The sequence below is a fragment of the Helianthus annuus genome, chromosome 6, assembly GCF_002127325.2.
Source record: "Helianthus annuus cultivar XRQ/B chromosome 6, HanXRQr2.0-SUNRISE, whole genome shotgun sequence".
In the NCBI taxonomy this organism is placed as follows: Eukaryota; Viridiplantae; Streptophyta; class Magnoliopsida; order Asterales; family Asteraceae; genus Helianthus; species Helianthus annuus.
The window spans coordinates 23,733,912-23,752,900 of NC_035438.2; the positions used below are offsets into that span (position 1 = coordinate 23,733,912).

An 18,989-nucleotide genomic window follows, 5' to 3' on the forward strand; every position below is an offset into this window, starting at 1 on the left:
TTTTTTTCCAATTTTAGTTAAACATTAAATAATTAAACATAAAACTTAAAACATTTCATAAATATTAAATAATACATAAAAATTAAACATTAAACTTAAGCATTACATAAAAATTGAACATACAACCTAATAATTTGCCACGCGGAAACATGTACAAAGTCATGGCCGTACGTATGTTTGTAGTCCACAAGGGCCACTTGAAAGACGTCAAATTCCGAGAGGTCATTGTTGGGATTTTCCACATTGTTGAACATCGAATGAAATCTTGCAAATTCAAACACATAATCATGAAACGTGAATTAAGTTGATCACGGTTCGGTTAGTCTCACCAACATGAACACAAAATTGTTGAAAAACCTAGTTCCAAAATGAAACCCTTGCATTAGCAGACCCAAGATGTAGCCAACGTAATATCTTATTCTTTAGTCCACGAATTCCTTACCATTTGAGAGGAATTTTTTGTAGAGAGAAATATAAAATTGAGAGAGTGTATGTGATAAAATAGAGGAATGGGTTAGATTAAAATATTGGAATGAGTTGGTTAAATACAAAAAGTTATTTGATTTTTTTTTTAATCAGCGGTCATAACAATTCAAACAGTCATATTGACCTCATAACCATCACCACTTACATGAGTAACTCTTGTGGCTAGCTGAACCCGCATGGGTGGCGACAGTGTTCTGGCACTAGCTCCCCCCCCCCTCCCGAAATCAAGCGTCAAAGTCTAATCTCAAATGTATGTCTGACATCTTTTAGGTAGTCCTTTGTTGACTAAACCAAACGTTCTTTTGGTTCTAGTAAATGGTATGGCAAAAGATGCCTTCCATGTGCTAGGCACTACGACAAATTTTGTACTCAAATTTGATGATTACAAATTACTAGCACATGGAAGGCATCTTTTGTCATACCATGATGATCACAAACTACTAGCACAAATGATTTTTTAATTATAGAAACAGACGCTTCTCATGATTATTGGGGAGAAGTTTTGAAGGCCAGAACAACCGAAAAAGAAGAAATATGTAAGTATACTTCTGGAAGCCCGAAAGAAATTACCACAATAATGAAAAAGAATTACTTGCGGTAAAAAACACTATTTCTAAATTTTCTATTTATCTTACTCCTGTAAAATTTCTAGTCAGGACAGATAATAAAAATTTTATTTATTTTCTGAAAACAAAAATTTCTGGAGATAACAAACAAGGCCGTCTTGTCAGATGGCAGATGTGGTTTTCAAGATATTCTTTCGACATTGAGCATCTTGAGGGGGCCAAAAACGTGCTAGCTGATTGCTTGACACGAGAATTTCAAAATACGTAGGCAAATACGTACTTCAAATGTCTTTTCATGCCTATATAAGGACCACAAATCCTTCAAACTAGAGCATGACCCATCACGAGCATGACCCATCACTTTCACAAAAGCAAGATTTATTCTTAAAAAAGATATGGAGAATTTAAAGGCTTTACGCCTAAAATAAAAAATTCTTTTGATAGAATTAAAAGCTATTCAAGATCAAATAGCTCTCTATGACGAAAGTCTAGAACCAAATCAAGCGTCAAAGTCTAATCTCAAATGTATGTCATGTAGGTTATTAAAAAAATAGCTCTATAAACATTACAAAGAATAAATAGTTATAGGCTGTGAGGACGTCTACAAGTTAATAGCACATTCAAAGGCAGATCATATGTATTCTTCTGCGTTAGTAGAATACATATGTTTATCGGTTCAGTTCTGTTTCTTACCAAAACAAACCATAATTTTCAGTTTTTACAAAATGACTTACGGCTCAGTCAATTCAGCTACATTTTGACAAATTCGGTAATTTGCTCACCCTTAGTTAAAAAAGGTCATATTAACTCTTCCACAATTCAAAGGTGACTCATTGATAGAAGTCGAAGGTGAGGATGATGACCGCAGTGGCAATGGTCGAGATCAGCGTTAAAGAGCAATTGGGTACCTGTTAAGACACGATTAGACCTGTTTGACTGAAAAATACACCCTTTGACTTTTTTAATTTTTAAAATAATTAAAATTACAATGTTAGGATCTATCATTTATTCATCTTTGTACATAAAACATAAAACTGTTTTATAAACATGAGGTAAAAAGTAGTTAAACGAGTCGTAATCATGTTTGAAACTTATGTTGTGCGCGCCGTCAGAAACCTGTTAAACCTGTTAAGACACGATTTGCCAGCCTTAGAACCGTTGGTGCAAATCTAAACAAAATTATCATGATGCCAGATAACATTATTTGGAATTAATGAGTTGTCAATATAGATGTGCACCATCTATAAAAATTTCTGTATGGATCATAAAGAAAATTATCGGTTTCCGCTTTACGTGTAAAGATCATGATTGTGATGAGGTAGAATATGGATCAAGGAAGACAGGGAACTCAAAAGCTTCAACAATGTACAATTCAAATAACAACAATATATGATTTATTAACTTTACACACCCAACTGCTTTTATACAATTCACATCATATAAACGGAAACAAAAATACAGAGATCATGTTCCATGAACACCAATTCATGACAATATATAAACATACAAAAAAAGTCCATGATCCAAGCATATAGGTGTTCTAGAGAACCAAACCTGTAACCGGTGCGGGTTTGGAAGAATGCGGTTGCTGAGTAGAATCAGGAGCGGTTGGAGGCTCGGATAAATGAACTTGAGCATAATCATCAACCGTTTTCCTTCTTTTATCCTCTTCTGCCTTTTCTACTTTCTCTTTAGTTTGTTGCCCAACTTCCACAGCTGCTTTTTTAACCTTACTAAAAGCGCCCGTAACCCAAGAAGCACTAGTAAATACATACCGGTTTTTCATCATGGCGGATCCCGCGCTGCTTACGGTATTCTCAGCGGCTGTGAAGGCTGATTTGGCTTTCTCGGAAACATGAAGCTTTTGGTCAACTACTTTGACTTTATCAGTCACGACCGACGTACCCGCGCTGACTTTTTCGGTGAATCCAATTTTCTTGTCGAATGAAGAAACTTTAGAAGACGCTGTGGAAGTCAAACGATGTTTCTCGTCAAAGGTTTTTGCTTTACCGACTGCGTCTTTACCTAAGACGAAACCCTTTGCAAACATGCTGGTAACAACGTCTTCGGCCTTACGTAGAGTAGAGCCATTTCTATCAGGAACATTGCTTCCAAAATGCTACAAAGTGCATTCAACTTTTAGCGGGAATATTATTTAAATTTAAATAAAAAGGTTTGTAAAATTAATCTTACCTTAGGTGCAGCGGTAGCAGCTGGTGGAAGCTGGTATTCAGGGTCTAGGGTTACAGAGACAACAGTATCAACAATTGTTGCACCCTGATATAAAACAAATGTTTGAAATTTTAAATCGAGTGATACTCGATTTATAAAGAAAATGAAGTACAATGAAATTAAGAATAAGATGGCATCTAGGGTCAACCGAAATTAAGAGTTGCATGACAAATTATTATTGACCAGATCTTCAACATACTAGCAGAAGTATCACAACATACAACAGTAACACAAATATGTCCAACTTATGTCCATTTTCCCTTTGTGGTATATTGGTATCCAACTTTTCTTAACATAAACGCACACCTGCCCATCCACACACACACAACACGCGCGCACACACACAGACACGCTCACACGCACATATTTTGCATTCAAGCCAAAGCAAAGCAAAACTGAACATAAAATTACCGAAAGAAGAACAGCAGTCTCTGCTCCTTGACTATCTGTGAACGTGACAAATGCGATTTGGGAACGCTCATCTTGACTGCAAACAGAGCATTACAATAGCGTTAAAGTAAATAAAACGTACGTTAAAAATTAAAACTCATCCAGTATACTAAGTTACTAACCTTTGTGTCTCAACATAAACAATATCTCCAGAAAAAGAAAAGAATTCCCTTACATCTCTATCAGAAGCTCCTAGTGAAAGATTACTAACTTTAACAGTCTTCACCTGCACAAATAGCAGATTAAACATCTTCATTAAACAAAAAATAATACCATTTACAAATGCAAGTGAAATCAACATTTCTAAGCACATACATATAACATATCCAACATGAATATAAGATATGCTGATAAACCTGTTCCAAAGGTTCCAATACTCTCAACTATTAGGTTTTACCGGGGTGTAAACGAGCCGAGCCCTAGCCTGACAAGGCTCAAGCTCGGCTCGTCATATTTTTACGAAGCTCGAACTCGGCTCGGTTCGAGCCTACTATTTTGAGATCGAGCTCGGCTAGAAAGTAAAACCCAAGAGCTCGAGTTCGGCATGGCTCAGCTCGAGGTAAATTGAGAACAATTTTAAACGAGCTAAAAGCTCGGCTCGAGATCGCTTCGATAGCTTAAACGAGCCAAAGCTCGGCTCGCCAATGTTAAATAATAGGTATATTATACATAAAAATAATAATATAAAATTGGGTTATTGGATTTTATCACCCTAACTATTGGTTATTGGCCGCGGCCACCCCCAAGTATCACTTTGACGCCTATCACCCCCAACTTAACACTTAGTATGTTCTATCACCATGTCGTTAACTGATCACTAACTTTTGATCTTGGTACTATACTTTAGGGATGAGCAAATCCCGATCCCGTCCCGATCCCGAATTTTGCCAAAACTGGGTACTGATACCGAAATATGTCGGTACGGTATCGGTACGGTAGCGGTATTTGAAGGTAAAAGTCTTTACCGTTACGGTATAGTATACTTTTAGGGGTGTCATTGGGATCTTATGAAGGTTTTAGGGATTTTAGGACACCCCAAAAGTATAGTAACAAGATCAAAAGTTAGTGATTAGTTAATGATGTGGTGACAGAACACACCAAGTGTTAAGTTGGGGATGACGGGCGTCAAAGTGATAGTTGAGGGTGGCAACGGCCAATAGCCAATAGTTTGGGGTGATAAAATCCAATAACCCTATAAAATTTGTTTGGGCTCGTTTAGGCTCTTTGTGTGTAAAGCTCGAGCTCGGGTTCGATAACTTAACGAGTCATATTTCAGGCTCAGGCTTGGGCTCGTTAAGGCTCGGCTCGTTCAAGCTTTTTACCGATCCGATCCCGAGCAGCTCTCGAGCGCTCCACCTCGTTTACACAACTTTCATTTATATAATTATATCAACAAATTATGTACATCAAACTTGTGTATTACATCATCAAATATTCGATAACACTGATAGATACTAACTTTAATATCTAGTTTCAAAAAAATCTGGATCAACTGAATCATCCAAAACTCAAATATGACTAAACTTTAGGGTTTCAGGTAGTGAATTGAAGAGAAATCAAACTATTTCAAAGATATGATGAACATATAAAACATTTGGATAAGATTTATACTTACAGACATTGTAAATGCTCGATTAGATGGAAGAAAACTGGAGATTTTGTACTAGCAACGGAAACGTTCACCGGAAAATTAACGATGAGATTTGAGAAATTGGGGTTTTGGAGAAGTATACAATATGTGCAAGAAGGGGTTTTGTTGACGGAGTTGTGGTTGAATTTTTGAAAAGTATTAGCTTTTGATTTGTATGCAGTGTGCCTAGTCGCATTTGTTACGTAGTGAGCGTTGACTGGTTGACGCATTTGTATGCTTGATGTAAAATGGCAACTTGGTTGGTTTTTTTTTTCTTTTTTTTTTTTCTATTTTTCTTGTTTGTACGTTTTTGCTTTTGGGGTTTACTGACTTGTTATCTTTGTTTTTGAATTAAACTAGGTTTAAAGAAGTTCGCCTCGATACGGCAAATTTCTTTTGTTATTTAGTCTGTGTTTACATGTGTTTTGAAATCACTACGAGCGTGTTGCGAACGGAACCGCTGACAAGAATAAAAAGAAAATGTAGAAAAAAACACTAAAAGATAACCGAAAGAAAATCAACCAAAAAAGTTGTATGCTAACGATGTTGTTCGTATGAAACCCGTGGTCAAAGATGAGCAAATTGTTCTGGGTACCGGTATCAAATTTGCCGAACCGAAAGATCTTAAGTACCAATTCGGTACCGACTTTTGGCATTCCTGGTACCTGTTCACTACCATTTTTTACCTTCATATACCGGTACCGTAACTGGTATTTTCAGTATCAGTACCAATTCTGTATCGGTTGGCACCGAGCTCATCACTACCTCTGAAACTAAAAAGAAAAAAATTAAAAGTTGAAGAAAATTAACAAAAAAAAGTTGTGCGATACCGTTGTTCGTACGGTAACTGTGATCAGGGATGAACATATGGTATCGGGTAGCAGCACTGAATTTCCCGAACCAAAAGATTTCCAATATCAATTCGGCACCAACTTTTGACGTTTTCTGTATTAGTGCCGGATTTTACCTTCATGTACTGATACCGAACAGGACCGTCCCGGTATTTTCGATACCAATACAGGTTCGATACCGGTTGATACCAAACTTATCACAATCCCTGATATAAAAAAGATTAAAGTTAAAAAGTAAAGCAAATAACTATAATTATAATATTAAAATAATAAAAGTATTAAAAAAGTTATATATTATTATAATATTAAAATCACTATTCATTTCATTTCCTTTATTAATATATACTAATATATACTAACTAGTATTAACCACCCCGCGTTGCGGCGGGGATGAACACCAATGCCACACTACTATCAGCGACCACCAACAATAAAGTTGCAGCGTGTTAGTACGAAGAAATTAAATCGAAACGTAAAACATATAAAAAATAACTAAGTCAATCTAGGACCCGAGCATTACGATTAACCTGTCAAACGGAAAAAAAAAAATAGACGACGTAAAATCGTATAACCACACACGCACTTTGTGCCCTGTTAACTCGCAAAATTATTTATAGTATTTAAATGAAATACAAAATTATTTATAGTATTTAAATGAAATACAAATTTGTCCTTAGTGGATACAACCCACTAAGAATTATGTGACAAATCATAATGCATAGATATGTTGCAAATTATATACCCCCATCTTGTGGTGGGGGCGTAAAACCGTGCTAAGTAGCTCCAATATTATATCACCGTGAGCGACCATCAACACCAGAAAGGTTCGTGTAAAAAAAGAAATAAAAAACGAAATATAAAATCGAACGAAAAGTAGACGATGAAACAATGTTGAACCACACACTCTAAATGTAAAACATAGAAAACAATAACTAAGTTGTTCTGTGACGGAGTGTTAAACACGAAAACTACACATCAAAAGATTGAATCATACACACACGTTGTAGCATGTTAACTCGCAAAATTTGACCAAAACGTAATACAAAAAATCTGTATGGGGTTAAAAGTGATTGGTTAAAATGTAAAACATATAAATGTATGGGGTTAAGAGTAAAAAATTAAAGATAAAAAAGAAAGAAAAAAAAACTAAAAGTGTGTACAACCCACCAAACATATGAGTACAACCCCTTATTCCTACAAATGTTAATTTGTATATGCTTAAAAGTGATTTATGGTTAAACTAAAACAAATTAAAGATAAAAGAATCAAAATAGAGTACAACCCATAAAACATATAATACAATCCTTGATGCCTACATATGTTTCAAATTGATAATATATAAATTTGTCCGTTCAAAAATAAATAAATAAATAAATAAATGGTTTACAAGTTAACATGTTATACGTGCTAAAAATATGTAACCCGAACACAACATGTGTAACTTTGACATATATATTTGTTAGTGTCAATATATCATTCTTAACTTGAACATACTTAAAATTCTCTGAAAGCACCGCTATCCTAACCACCCGTCACTGCCGCTATGGTGTATGTAGCTCAATGTTACAAGTCAAAATAAGTAACACCCTTGTTTTGACGTAGGCTAAGTGTGATGTATCATTTTTAAAACAATATCAAATAAATAGTATATGTAATTACCAAAACTAGTCAAGATAATGACAAATATAAATTGTATGGATAGTCCTATTACAAGTCAGTTACGTATTTGATCCCAACTTTTATTAAGTTACCCATTTCAACCAAAACAATTATATATACTTTTTTATTTGAGGGAGTTTTTAACAGTGTTCAAATGCTAAAATACGACAGAGATCCTATTCCTATATGTTGACGCGTGCATTTCAAGCCCGGCCACGCATGCCCTACGTTGTTCATCTTCTTTGTCACATGACTCCTCTTCAGCCTTCTTTGACATTTCATTTTAGAGCACCGCTGTCTGAAATACTAGGTTCGTGCTTTGTGCTTTTCTAATGTGTCTCAAATCTCTAGTTTAACTTACCTTAGTGTGAAAGAAATGCAAACATATAGCTGTCTGAAACACCAGGTACGTGCTTTGTGCTTTTCTGGTGCGTCTCTAATCTCTAGTTTAACTTACCTTAGTGTGAAAAAAATGCAAACATATAGCAAGCGACCTAAGAGACTATATAATATACTTGAATTATTTTAGACCAAAGAAGTATACTTGAATTATTTTAGACCCATTTTCTTTTTAGTATACCTGAATTATTTTAGACCTAAGAGACTATATAGTATACTTGAATTATTTTAGATGACACGACCCATTTATATTTACAAGTCAAGTAAATAAGTTAAAATTATTATATGCATCCTTTGTATTATGACCAATGAATAAGGCAAGACATTCGGGACTGTCAAAATAATTGGAATGTCACAAGTAAAATACATGCTAACCGATTTTTTTCAGCTTTTAAAAAATGGGTACTTAGATTCCATATAATTTTCAGCATCCCACAAAAACGACCCGAAAGCAACCGCCTCAAGAACCAGCATTGCCAATCCTGAAAATGTCACGGAAACCGCTTCATCGTTGGCGGCACCCAACGAACCATCTTCGGAAATCTTAATATCGGGCCTGCCAAACAAAGCCTGAGTTTGCTTTTCTATCAAAGAGATTGCTTCCTTTGATCTTATCGTTGCATATCTTTGAAGCGTCTCTGCATCCAAATACTTCACATATGATCTCAACTTATATGATTTACCATCATCATCGTCATCATAAGAAACCGTGAAACCCTCATCCTCATAATACTGATCAGGTTGGATTCGGATCAGCGAATCCGGATCCCAAAACGGGCTTTGTGGAATCGGTGGTTCCGCATAACTCGACTTCCCCTCCTTAAAACCTTCTGGAAGCGTGTTCATGGACCTCTCAAGTTGAAACCTTTCGTCAACGCGTTTTAAAAAGTATCCATACATGATTGAAGCAGCGTATAATTTTCCAAGTTTGATTTTGCTGATCTCAACAAGGGACTCTAACGGGCCCACCATGCGTTCCCCAATGACCAGGTCAACATGGTTTTGAATCATCTCCAGTGCTTCGGTTGAGTGCACTGATTCCAGTTTCATTTCTTGGTTCGGCCAGAAATCGATCCGTCCTGTAGGATCTGAGGTGGGTTCTACTTTCGGGATCAGTGTTATTTCTTTTTCTATAAACTTGTGAACTATCCAGCAGTATATTATTTCTTCTAGTGCCTTTTGTCTATCTTTTTCTTTCACTTCAGCTATTCTCCTGAAATTTCATAACTGCTACATATGATATTTCATATAATAATTAAGGGGGCGTTTGGCATTGCGTCTTTACACTACCATCTGATTACTGTGTTTTTAAGTCAGTTTCTAATGTTTCAAGTATACTGAAACCGATTTATGAATAGCTGCAAAAACAGATTTAAAAAGTTACTTACTTATAAAGGCTATCTGTAGATGAGGAAGCAAGTTCCTGTTTTTGAGCATCTCTCTCGTTTTGAAGGTTGTCGAGTTGTTGATCAATGGCTGCAGGGAGCAGATGAGGGTGGTTTTGCAAAATTTGTTCCAGGAGCTGACCAACCGAGGACTCAAACTTAACTGGTGCTACAGGAGGCAAATTATAACCTGAACCTGAACCAGAATCACTTGATGATGCTTTTGCTATACAACTCCTCGCTCGGGATGATTCAACTCTAGAGCCCTATCATTCATAGAATTATCAAGACACTTGATAACATAGAGAAGAAATAACATTAGGAACTCGAATTTAACTTTCATCTTTTCACATCAAGTTCATCAAAACCTCAACATTTTATTTCATGTGCATCCCTCTCCCTGGACACCAGGGCAGGACCTGTCACGCACTACAAGAAATTGGACATTTAGCAACAAAACCTTTAGCGACGGAAATTAGTTGCTATAGGTCAACGTGTAACGACGAACCTTTGTTGCTATAGGTTTTTCAAGAAATGTCAATTTGTGGCCCTATAGCAACGAAAATTAGTTTCTGTAAACTTGGCGGGTTGGAGGGAAATTATCCTGATTCCTGAAAATATGTGTACCATCGAAATTTCGTCCCAATAGAAAAAAAGTTTTAATTTTCATTTTTTTAACCAAAATGTAAAAAAACGAAAATAAAAGAAAATTTATTTTTATTAAGCTATGTTGACTAAGGGACTGTTTGGTAGCCTCTTAATGACCATTCAGATGCTACCTCTTAATGGTTTAAAACCTCTGAATGAATAAGAGGTAACCTCAAGTCTGAATGGTTAAGAGGTAACCTCTGAATGGTAAATCATCACATGTCACATTCTTCTACCTTCTCATTGGTAAAATTCTTAATTGTTCCATTAAGATGTAGCCTCTTAATGACCATTCAGAGTTGCAACAGGTCGGAGCATTATATTTCATTTATTAAAGAGACACCGAAAATAAATAACTGGTCCATTGTGACTTCTAGCTCCATCCCTAAACACTCCAACAAGAAACCATCGCCCTCAAGATTCCCGACTGTTTTCCGACGATTTTGGGCAAGAAACCACCGCCGTCACTAGTCGCTCGTAAGCTTCATCCTCTTTAGCTTCTTTTCCGTTCGTTTAGGACAACCTATAACGACGCCTGTATAGCGACGAAACTAGCAGCCTGTTACGACGGAGCAATAGAAACGACCCTGTTGGACTAATTTTGGTTGCAATAGGCTACAGGGACGAAATTTCGTCGCGAAAAGCCTTTTCGGTCGTCGCTAAAGGTCCAATTTCTTGTAGTGACGTATACAAGTAGTATAGGGCAATACGACTCGTATAAACCCATGTTTTCCAACAAAGTTGCCGCTCTGTCAAATCAGTCGATTCGTATGTCTCTCGTATATATATGAGTCGTATGGCTCCTCACATGTGACTATAAACCCATATGAGTCGTACAGCTCTTTGAGAAAACACATCTTTTTATTATTATTTTTCTATTGATCATCACAAAGAAAATATCAAAACAGTTGTCTAGTTTCATTAATATAAGCTATATTTTTATAAAAAAAATATATATATATCATAATTTGTTTAGTGTATTACAAAGTATTACGATGGTTTACTTTTATTAAAAATAATTATTATTTCATATTATAAGATATCATAAGGCTATCTAGTTCCATTTAGAAAAATTATATTTTTGTAAAACAAAAAGTATAATTTGTTTAGTTTTGTTACAAAGTGTTACATTTCTTTCAAAAAAAAGTGATTTTCTCAAAAAAAATCAAGATAAATACGAGTAGTATAACCACCATATAGTGTCAAATTAAATCAAGTTCATCCAGATTAAGAAAAATAATAGCCTGATTACTAAATTAACATAACAAATTCACATCAATTGTATACGAAACAAGTAACATACACGAAAGTATAACTTAACTATATAATTTTGCATCTGAGAATTTGAATTTGAACTCAACGAGCTTCACTTTAGCTAACTGAATTTCACGCACCTAACCACCGAAACTAACTACTACCGCACCCGCACCCGCACCCCAACCAACACTTGATACGAATTTGAAAGAGGCGTATAGAAATGAAAATGCAATGAAGAACATTACTTACTCTATAAAAGCCGCCGAGTGAGGGGAAGAACTTGGAGTCGGAAAAGGTATGGAGATGTCGGAAGTCAGGGGACCTAGCACAGCAGAAAGGAGGAGTCGGAGACGGATAGAAGGTTAACGTCACGTCGGTGAAGATGCTGCCGGAGATTTGCATAGTTCCGGTGAGAAAGAGGGGCGTGGAAGCAAGCAAGGGGGGAGATATTTTGGTCGAGTGTTCTCAAGAAAAGTCCGGTCAGGAATTTCGCTGGTTCACGGCTTCTTTGGTATATTTTCTTTAGAGTAAGGGCATGTTTGGCTAACCTTATTCAAGTTAAAGGCTTATAACTTTTTGAAAATAAGTTTTTAAAAATGTGTTTGGATTAGCTTATTAGATGGGTGGGAAAAGCCAATAAGTCAATAATTTTTTTTTAAAAACTGTTTGATTAGTTTATTGATGTAAAATGACTAAAAGTGTTTGAAAAGTTATAAGCTCCTTAAAAAGTCACAACATCCTAACTTCTTAAAAATGACTTTTTGTCCAATACAAAAAGTCATTTTGAAAAATCCTTTTGAGGATAGTTTTTTTTTTTTCTGGGTCCTTGAGTTTTTCATTTTTTTTTTATTTTGATTACACTGTCTAACTCAGTCTAAAAACCTGGTTATAACTAGGGGTATTTTTGGTATTAACAAAAAAAGTTTCTAAATTATCATTTTCATCCAAAACCATTTTTGTATTTTTTTAGTTCATTTATATAGATATTTATATATAATAATTATAATATATATTAATCATTTAAAATTGGGATATTGGATTTTAATAAATCTAAGTTTCAGCAGTTGGTCGATAATAATCCCAACTTTAAAAATTCCCTCCAATAATCCCAACTTGTAAAAGTTTGGCCGCCATTGATCATTTTCTAACATAAGTGCACTTAAATCAATTAAAGAGTCTCTAGGTGTAATTGAATCTATTGAGGAGACCAAATTCTTATATGTTTGAAAAGGATCAATGGCGACCAAATTTTTACAAGTTAGGATTATTGGAGGAAATTTTTAAAGTTGGAATTATTATTGACCAACAGGTGAAACTTAGGATTATTAAAATCCAATAACCCTTTAAAATTATATTATATATTTATAAATATACCCATTTTTTTCTCAGATTATAAACTCATCTCTCCTTCTCTCTCTCAACCCCAACCCCAACACCATCACCTCCACCACACTATCTTCTTCTCTCTACAACCACCAGTCACCACCCACAACCACCGCTGGTTACCACCACCTCTGCCACCTAGTTGCACCACGGGTTACACTACCACTACCCCGTCACTCTACCACACACCACCACCATGGCCGGCCCTGGGGGTGGGCGGGCAGGACCACCGGCCAGGGCCCGATATTTCGAGGGGCACGTTTTTTTATGAAAAAACCCGATATGTATATGTAAAATATTCTTTTTAATAGGATACACCCATACAAACACCAACATAGGCCCCCTTATAAAACTATTCTTATGGTTTAGATTAGTTATTAACCCCTTTGGCATTAGGTTTAGACCTTTAGTGAGCCCTAAGGGCACATTTTTTCGAGCTCGAACAGGGTACACGAATTCTCAGGGCCGGCCCTGACCACCACCACCCCGTCACTCCACCGACGGTCGTGGTATATGTTTGCAATAGATCCAGTGATTGGAATGACGGTAGTGGTGAGAGATGATGGAGAATCACGTTGATTGGCAGGCTGCATCAAGAAATTTGAAGAATTTTTTGGGAAGGGGATACCCTTACTCCCTCATTCTGTCTCTTTTTCTCTCTTTGCCAAACAAACCTTCCAATCTGATATTGCAGGTGTATATATGTTGAAGATTCAAGGGTTTAATGGTGATCTAATAGTGAATCTTCAGCAGGAGTTTGAGGGGTTGTTGTGGGTGATCATTGAGCAAGGTCCGTCGGCCGTTTAGATTGGAGGCGGCGGCGATGAATCGATGTTGGTGGGTGTGATGGTGGTGTGTCACAGGTTAGGTGGTGGATGGTAGTGTAGTGATTGAGTGTCAGACGGTGGAGTGGTTATGGTGACGATGGTGGATAACGGTGGTGTGTGGTCGGAGATGACGATGGTTTGCGGTGGTTAGTTGTTGGTGGTTGCAGGTTTAGGTGGTGGGTGCAATAGTGGTGTAGGTGACGGTGGTAGAGGTGGGTGGCGGATAGGTAGGTGACGGTGGTGGAGGTGGGTGGCGGATAGGTAGGTGACGGTGGTAGAGGTGGTAACCGGTATTGGTTGTGGTGGGGATGGTTGTCACGGTAAAGACTGTATTATATGAGTTAAATGCCATTTTAGTCATAGAGCTCTATATCTATTTAACAAGATTATTTAACAGTTTATTCATATTGATTATAACTTTTTATTTTTGAACGGTAAATTTGGATCAGTGACGGACCATTAGAGTATCATCGTGCCACTAGTGAAACGATTATTTAACAGTTTATTCATATTGATTATAACTTTTTATTTTTGAACGGTAAATTTGGATCACTGACGGACCATTAGAGTATCATCGTGCCACTAGTGAAACGATTATTTAACAGTTTATTCATATTGATTATAACTTTTTATTTTTGAACGGTAAATTTGGATCACTGACGGACCATTAGAGTATCATCGTGCCACTAGTGAAACCACCCGATCATATCTATCTCCACTAGGCAATAATGTCTATACACCAATTCAGGAGGAAACCCAATAAATTTGAGAAAACCCCTTTTGTGGGAATCAAATTCATGACCTAATGGTTATAAATCTTATCCCACTATTAAAATGCCACTAGGCTATAATGCATGGGCTGATTAACCACTTATCCCACTATTATAAATCTTATCCCACTATTAAAAGTTGACTTCGAAAAAGCCTACGACTCTCTTAATTGGAAATTTTTGTTTCGGATGATGGAGAACATGTCGTTTCCGGAGAAGTGGGTTGATTGGATCAAAGGTTGTCTTACGTCAGGGAGGGGCTCGGTCTTAATTAATGGATCGCCAACCAAGGAGTTTAATTTCAAGCGCGGGCTTAGACAAGGGGATCCCCTATCCCTTTTTCTATTCATCATTGCAATGGAAATCGTCAGTATGATAATGAAAAGAGTGTGCAATTTGGGCTTGTTTCGTGGGTGCAATCTCCCCAACAACGGCCCACATATCTCCCATCTATGTTACGCCGACGACGTTATTTTCATCGGGGAATGGTCGGATCAAAATATACTCGTTTTAAATCGCATTCTGAGGTGGCTTAATTTGGTTTCAGGTCTCAAAATTAACCGCGCTAAAAGCAAATTATATGGGGTTGGAGTCAGTGATAACGAAGTGGCCCGGATGGCGAGTTTGATCAAATGCGAGGTCGGCTCGTTTCCTTTCATATATTTAGGTATCCCTATCGGTGCTAATATGAAAAGGGCGACGTTCTGGAAGCCGATTCTTGATAAATTCACTACCAAACTGTCCAGATGGAAAGCGAAATTTCTCTCCTTTTCCGGTCGTTTGACGTTAGCTAAGTCGGTCCTTGGCAGCCTCCCGACTTATTATTTGTCCCTCTTCGCCGCCCCCAAGTGCATCATCAACAGGCTTGAGAAGATAAGGAGGGATTTTGTGTGGGGTAAGTCCACTTCGGGACACAAGCTTAGATGGCTTCGCTGGAAATTCCTTTTGAAGGCTAAAAAGAAGGGTGGCATGGGTCTGGGGGGAATTTCGGGTTTCAATCTCGCGATGTTGTCCAAGTGGTGGTGGCGCTTCAAAGAAAACCCTCATCAACTATGGGCTGAAGTGGTTCGGGCTATTCACAGCGGACGTTCAGCAGGTTCTGATCCTCCTTTTATTCCGCTGAAAAAAACAGTCCCTGGAATCTGGAAGGATATATCCTCGGTGGAGGCGACTTTAGCCAAAGCTGGGATACCTCTAAAAGAGAAGCTCATAAAAGTGGGTCAGCGGTGGATATGGCATAACGACCCGTTCGGGTCGTTTTCCGTCAAAGCGGTGCGGCAAGAGATTGAAGACGGCTTGCTAGCGGACGAGCCAATCGACGAAGTTTTTAGTTGGAATAGCTGGGCTCCCCCGAAAGCTAATCATCTGCTTTGGAGGGCCTTAATCGATAAAATTGCGGCGAAAAAGGCCTTGGTGCATAGAGGTATTAATTTATCCGATACCCTGTGTCCTAGATGCGGTATTTCGGAAGAAGATACAGATCATATTTTCGTTGGTTGCCTGTGGTCCCAATGTGTTTGGTGGAATATTTTGACATGGGTTCGGATTTCTTTTCCGATGAATATAACTAGCCTGAAAGATTTCGTTGAGTTCGTAAAGCAATGCCCCGGGGGTGCAAGGTGGAAAAAAATCGTGTATATGATCGTTATCGGCACTGTTTGGAGGCTATGGATCGCCAGAAACAACATGGCGTTTGAAGGCAAATTTACCCCGGTCTCGGTGGTCACGGATCTAATTAAAGAAGATACGTTTCTTTGGCTCAAAAATAGATCGAAGCTTCGGCCGTCAAACTGGGAGAGGTGGAGATCTTTTGACACCGTTGACTTGATGTAATCAGTGTTCCGGTTTCGTTTCTGTTTTCGTTTTTGTTTTTTGTATTGTCCGTTTGTTTTCAGCTGCTTGCTGGCTCTTTATATTTATATATAAAGCGATTTTGCCGTTCAAAAAAAAAAGTGGTTAATGTTGGTTTTAACAATAGTGGTGAGTCTAGAACATGTGATTGGTCAGGTTGAGTGACGATATAAATGGGTTTGCGTCAAAATGAAGTTTTGAGCAAATAAGCTTAACTTGAAATTTGTAAACAATAGATATTGTTACATACTAGCATAATTTCATATTTTTGTTTTAATTTTGTAAACAACACATGCTATCACATAACTAGTAGAAAACAAGTTTATTTTTAAATAGTCTCCCAATAATAACACAAAAGGAAAAAAAATAGCAACACATAAAAATTACAAAACAAATGTGAACATACGTATAGATTTAAACTCAACACAATATATTTTTCATACTAGCACATTTCAACTACATAACTAGCACAATTATAAAACACTTTTTTGTAACTTTTTTAAAAGTCACTTTTATAAATAAAAAAAGTATAACAATATTATACTCATATTAAAGATAAAAAAATACTTGATTTTATCGTATCATTTTTTTTAAATAATGAAGTATATAAAAGTTATTTGAGTTTAAAAAAAATATCCATAGATCTTGTTATATAATATATTTATTGTTAATTTCATCTAATCAATCTTAGCCCTTCAACAGAGCCGTCCCTGTAGGCTTCTAAATCTAGGCAACGGCCTAGGGCCTCCAAAAAATAGGGCCTTTAAATATTTTAAAAGTCTTTATATAGCATGTGTATTATGCATTGAACCCAAATAAATAACCGATTTTTAAATAAAAGAGCTTAATTCCAACTCCAACCAATTTGCAATTCGTATTTAATTTAGGTCGCCATCTTTATTTTCACTAACTGTAACATCGCACTTGCCCATTTTGCTCAATTGTGTTGTCGATTGAGGAAAAATTAGAAGTGAAATTAATGGTGTCGCAAGGATAATCTAGGTTGTTTAACGGCTATTTTTTATAGTGATCTCTATATATTGCGATTCACTTAATCACTGTTCTCCCTAAGTTCCTAATTGATACTTTGAATCTTTGACTTTTGATATTGTGCTTGCGACTGAGATTTAGAAGGAAAAAAACAGAACCGATATTTTCTTTATACCCATTCAAAGGGCCTCACCTCTGTAGTTTGGTTAGGGCCTCCAAAAATGTTGGAACGGCTCTGCCCTTCAATCTATCAATAATCAAAATTTGTTCTTAGACCATAGGTCATGGTAAAGGAAGACCCTTGGGAATTATCCGCTATATGGCGGTCCAGTCAGCAATGGGGCATTATGGGGCGTTTTTCTAAAATGGTTGTAGTGGGATGTGGGCATTGTGGGGGCATTATGTTAAAAAGGGTGTAAAGAATTAAATAAAAAAAACCATAAAAAAAGGTATTGGCCAAACAAAAAGGTTACCTGTGATTGGCCAACAAAATCTTCATCCGACGTTTAATTTAGCACGCCCCAACCCAACTTTTGAAGAAAAACGGCCCCGGGGGCGGTGCGCGGGCGTTTTTGAGGCAATTCACGCCAAAATAGTGCCCCACTACGGATGATCTTATTGTTTTTAGATAACATAAGGTTTGTATCGGATCTTAACTCATCTATATTATATCTGGAAATGTATCTGGGTTGGCATCTCTAACTTAGGTTTAGTTTTTCAGTTGGAAATGTATCTAGGTTTTATTTAGAAGCCTAACTACAGCCTACAAAGACAATGCATCATGGTTTAGTTCAAGTTAAAGAAGACTACATCACAGATCAAGTCAAGAAGTTATCATAGAAGATTGTATTCCATAGATTGAAATATATATGTTGAATGAGTTAACTGTCATTTTCGTCCCTGTGGTTTGGTCACTTTGGCCATTTCAGTCCATTTTTCAAAAATGCGCCATTTTCCTCCCCGACGTTCTGGAAAGGTGCCATTTAAGTCCAAAAATCATAACCCAGTTAAGTCGGTTTGTTAATAAGGACTGATTGTGTAAATTTGTAACAATAAAGGACCATTTAAGTAAAATGTATAAATATTAATATAATTATAAAATATAATATATATATATATATATATAATGTATACATATATATATACAGATCAGACGAGAGAGGGAGAGGGTGAACCGGAGCCGGAACCGGAGCTCCAGTGGTCACCACCGCCGCCGCCGGAACCACCACCATCAACGTCATCATCGTCATCAGACGAGAGAGGGAGAAAGTCGGAGAGAGAGAGAGAGATAACGACGAGAGAGAGAGAGAGAAGGAGGCGGGAGAGAGAACCGGCGACGGTGGGGGTGTCGTTTTTCCGGTGAGTTGCAGGCGGCGGCAGTGGTGATGAAGGTCTGATGATGATGAAGATGAAGATCGCGATGATGATGATGAAGGTCGATGATGAAGGTCCGGTGAGTTGCAGGCGGCGGCGGCGGTGGTGAGTATGCAGGTAAGGTGAGAATGCAGGTCTGATGATGATGATGAAGATCGCGATGATGATGATGAAGGTCGATGATGATGATAACAGATGATGACGATGATGACGTTGATGGTGGTGGTTCCG

General features: G+C 37.2%; 2 protein-coding genes across 2 annotated transcripts; both read right to left on the reverse strand.

Moving 5' to 3' along the window:
- Positions 1-2,418: 2,418 nt before the first annotated feature.
- LOC110864992 (binding partner of ACD11 1) lies at positions 2,419-5,560 on the reverse strand. The gene is made up of 5 exons (XM_022114167.2): positions 5,350-5,560; positions 3,857-3,960; positions 3,696-3,771; positions 3,246-3,329; positions 2,419-3,171 (listed from the first exon to the last, which is right to left on the reverse strand). Exons 1-5 carry the CDS (start codon positions 5,353-5,355, stop codon positions 2,593-2,595), a joined length of 849 nt encoding a protein of 282 aa, XP_021969859.1. The 5' UTR covers positions 5,356-5,560; the 3' UTR covers positions 2,419-2,592.
- A 2,981-nt stretch (positions 5,561-8,541) lies between these two features.
- On the reverse strand, positions 8,542-12,097 carry LOC110864994 (UV-B-induced protein At3g17800, chloroplastic). The gene is made up of 3 exons (XM_022114168.2): positions 11,813-12,097; positions 9,662-9,924; positions 8,542-9,486 (listed from the first exon to the last, which is right to left on the reverse strand). The coding sequence occupies exons 1-3, from the start codon at positions 11,963-11,965 to the stop codon at positions 8,658-8,660; spliced, it is 1,245 nt and encodes a 414-aa protein (XP_021969860.1). The 5' UTR covers positions 11,966-12,097; the 3' UTR covers positions 8,542-8,657.
- Positions 12,098-18,989: the final 6,892 nt, after the last annotated feature.

What these genes read in the sequence shown, in the direction of transcription:
- LOC110864992 (XM_022114167.2), bottom strand. An exon ending in AGACTGCTGTTCTTCTTTCG is followed by an intron (nt 3,330 to 3,695) that starts GTAATTTTATGT and finishes GTTTTATATCAG; the next exon opens with GGTGCAACAATTGTTGATAC. An exon ending in CTGCTACCGCTGCACCTAAG is followed by an intron (nt 3,172 to 3,245) that starts GTAAGATTAATT and finishes TGCACTTTGTAG; the next exon opens with CATTTTGGAAGCAATGTTCC.
- LOC110864994 (XM_022114168.2), bottom strand. Translation starts at nt 11,965, where the DNA reads ATGCAAATCTCCGGCAGCATCTTCACCGACGTGACGTTAACCTTCTAT. An exon ending in CACTCGGCGGCTTTTATAGA is followed by an intron (nt 9,925 to 11,812) that starts GTAAGTAATGTT and finishes TATGAATGATAG; the next exon opens with GGCTCTAGAGTTGAATCATC. An exon ending in TCTACAGATAGCCTTTATAA is followed by an intron (nt 9,487 to 9,661) that starts GTAAGTAACTTT and finishes ATGAAATTTCAG; the next exon opens with GAGAATAGCTGAAGTGAAAG.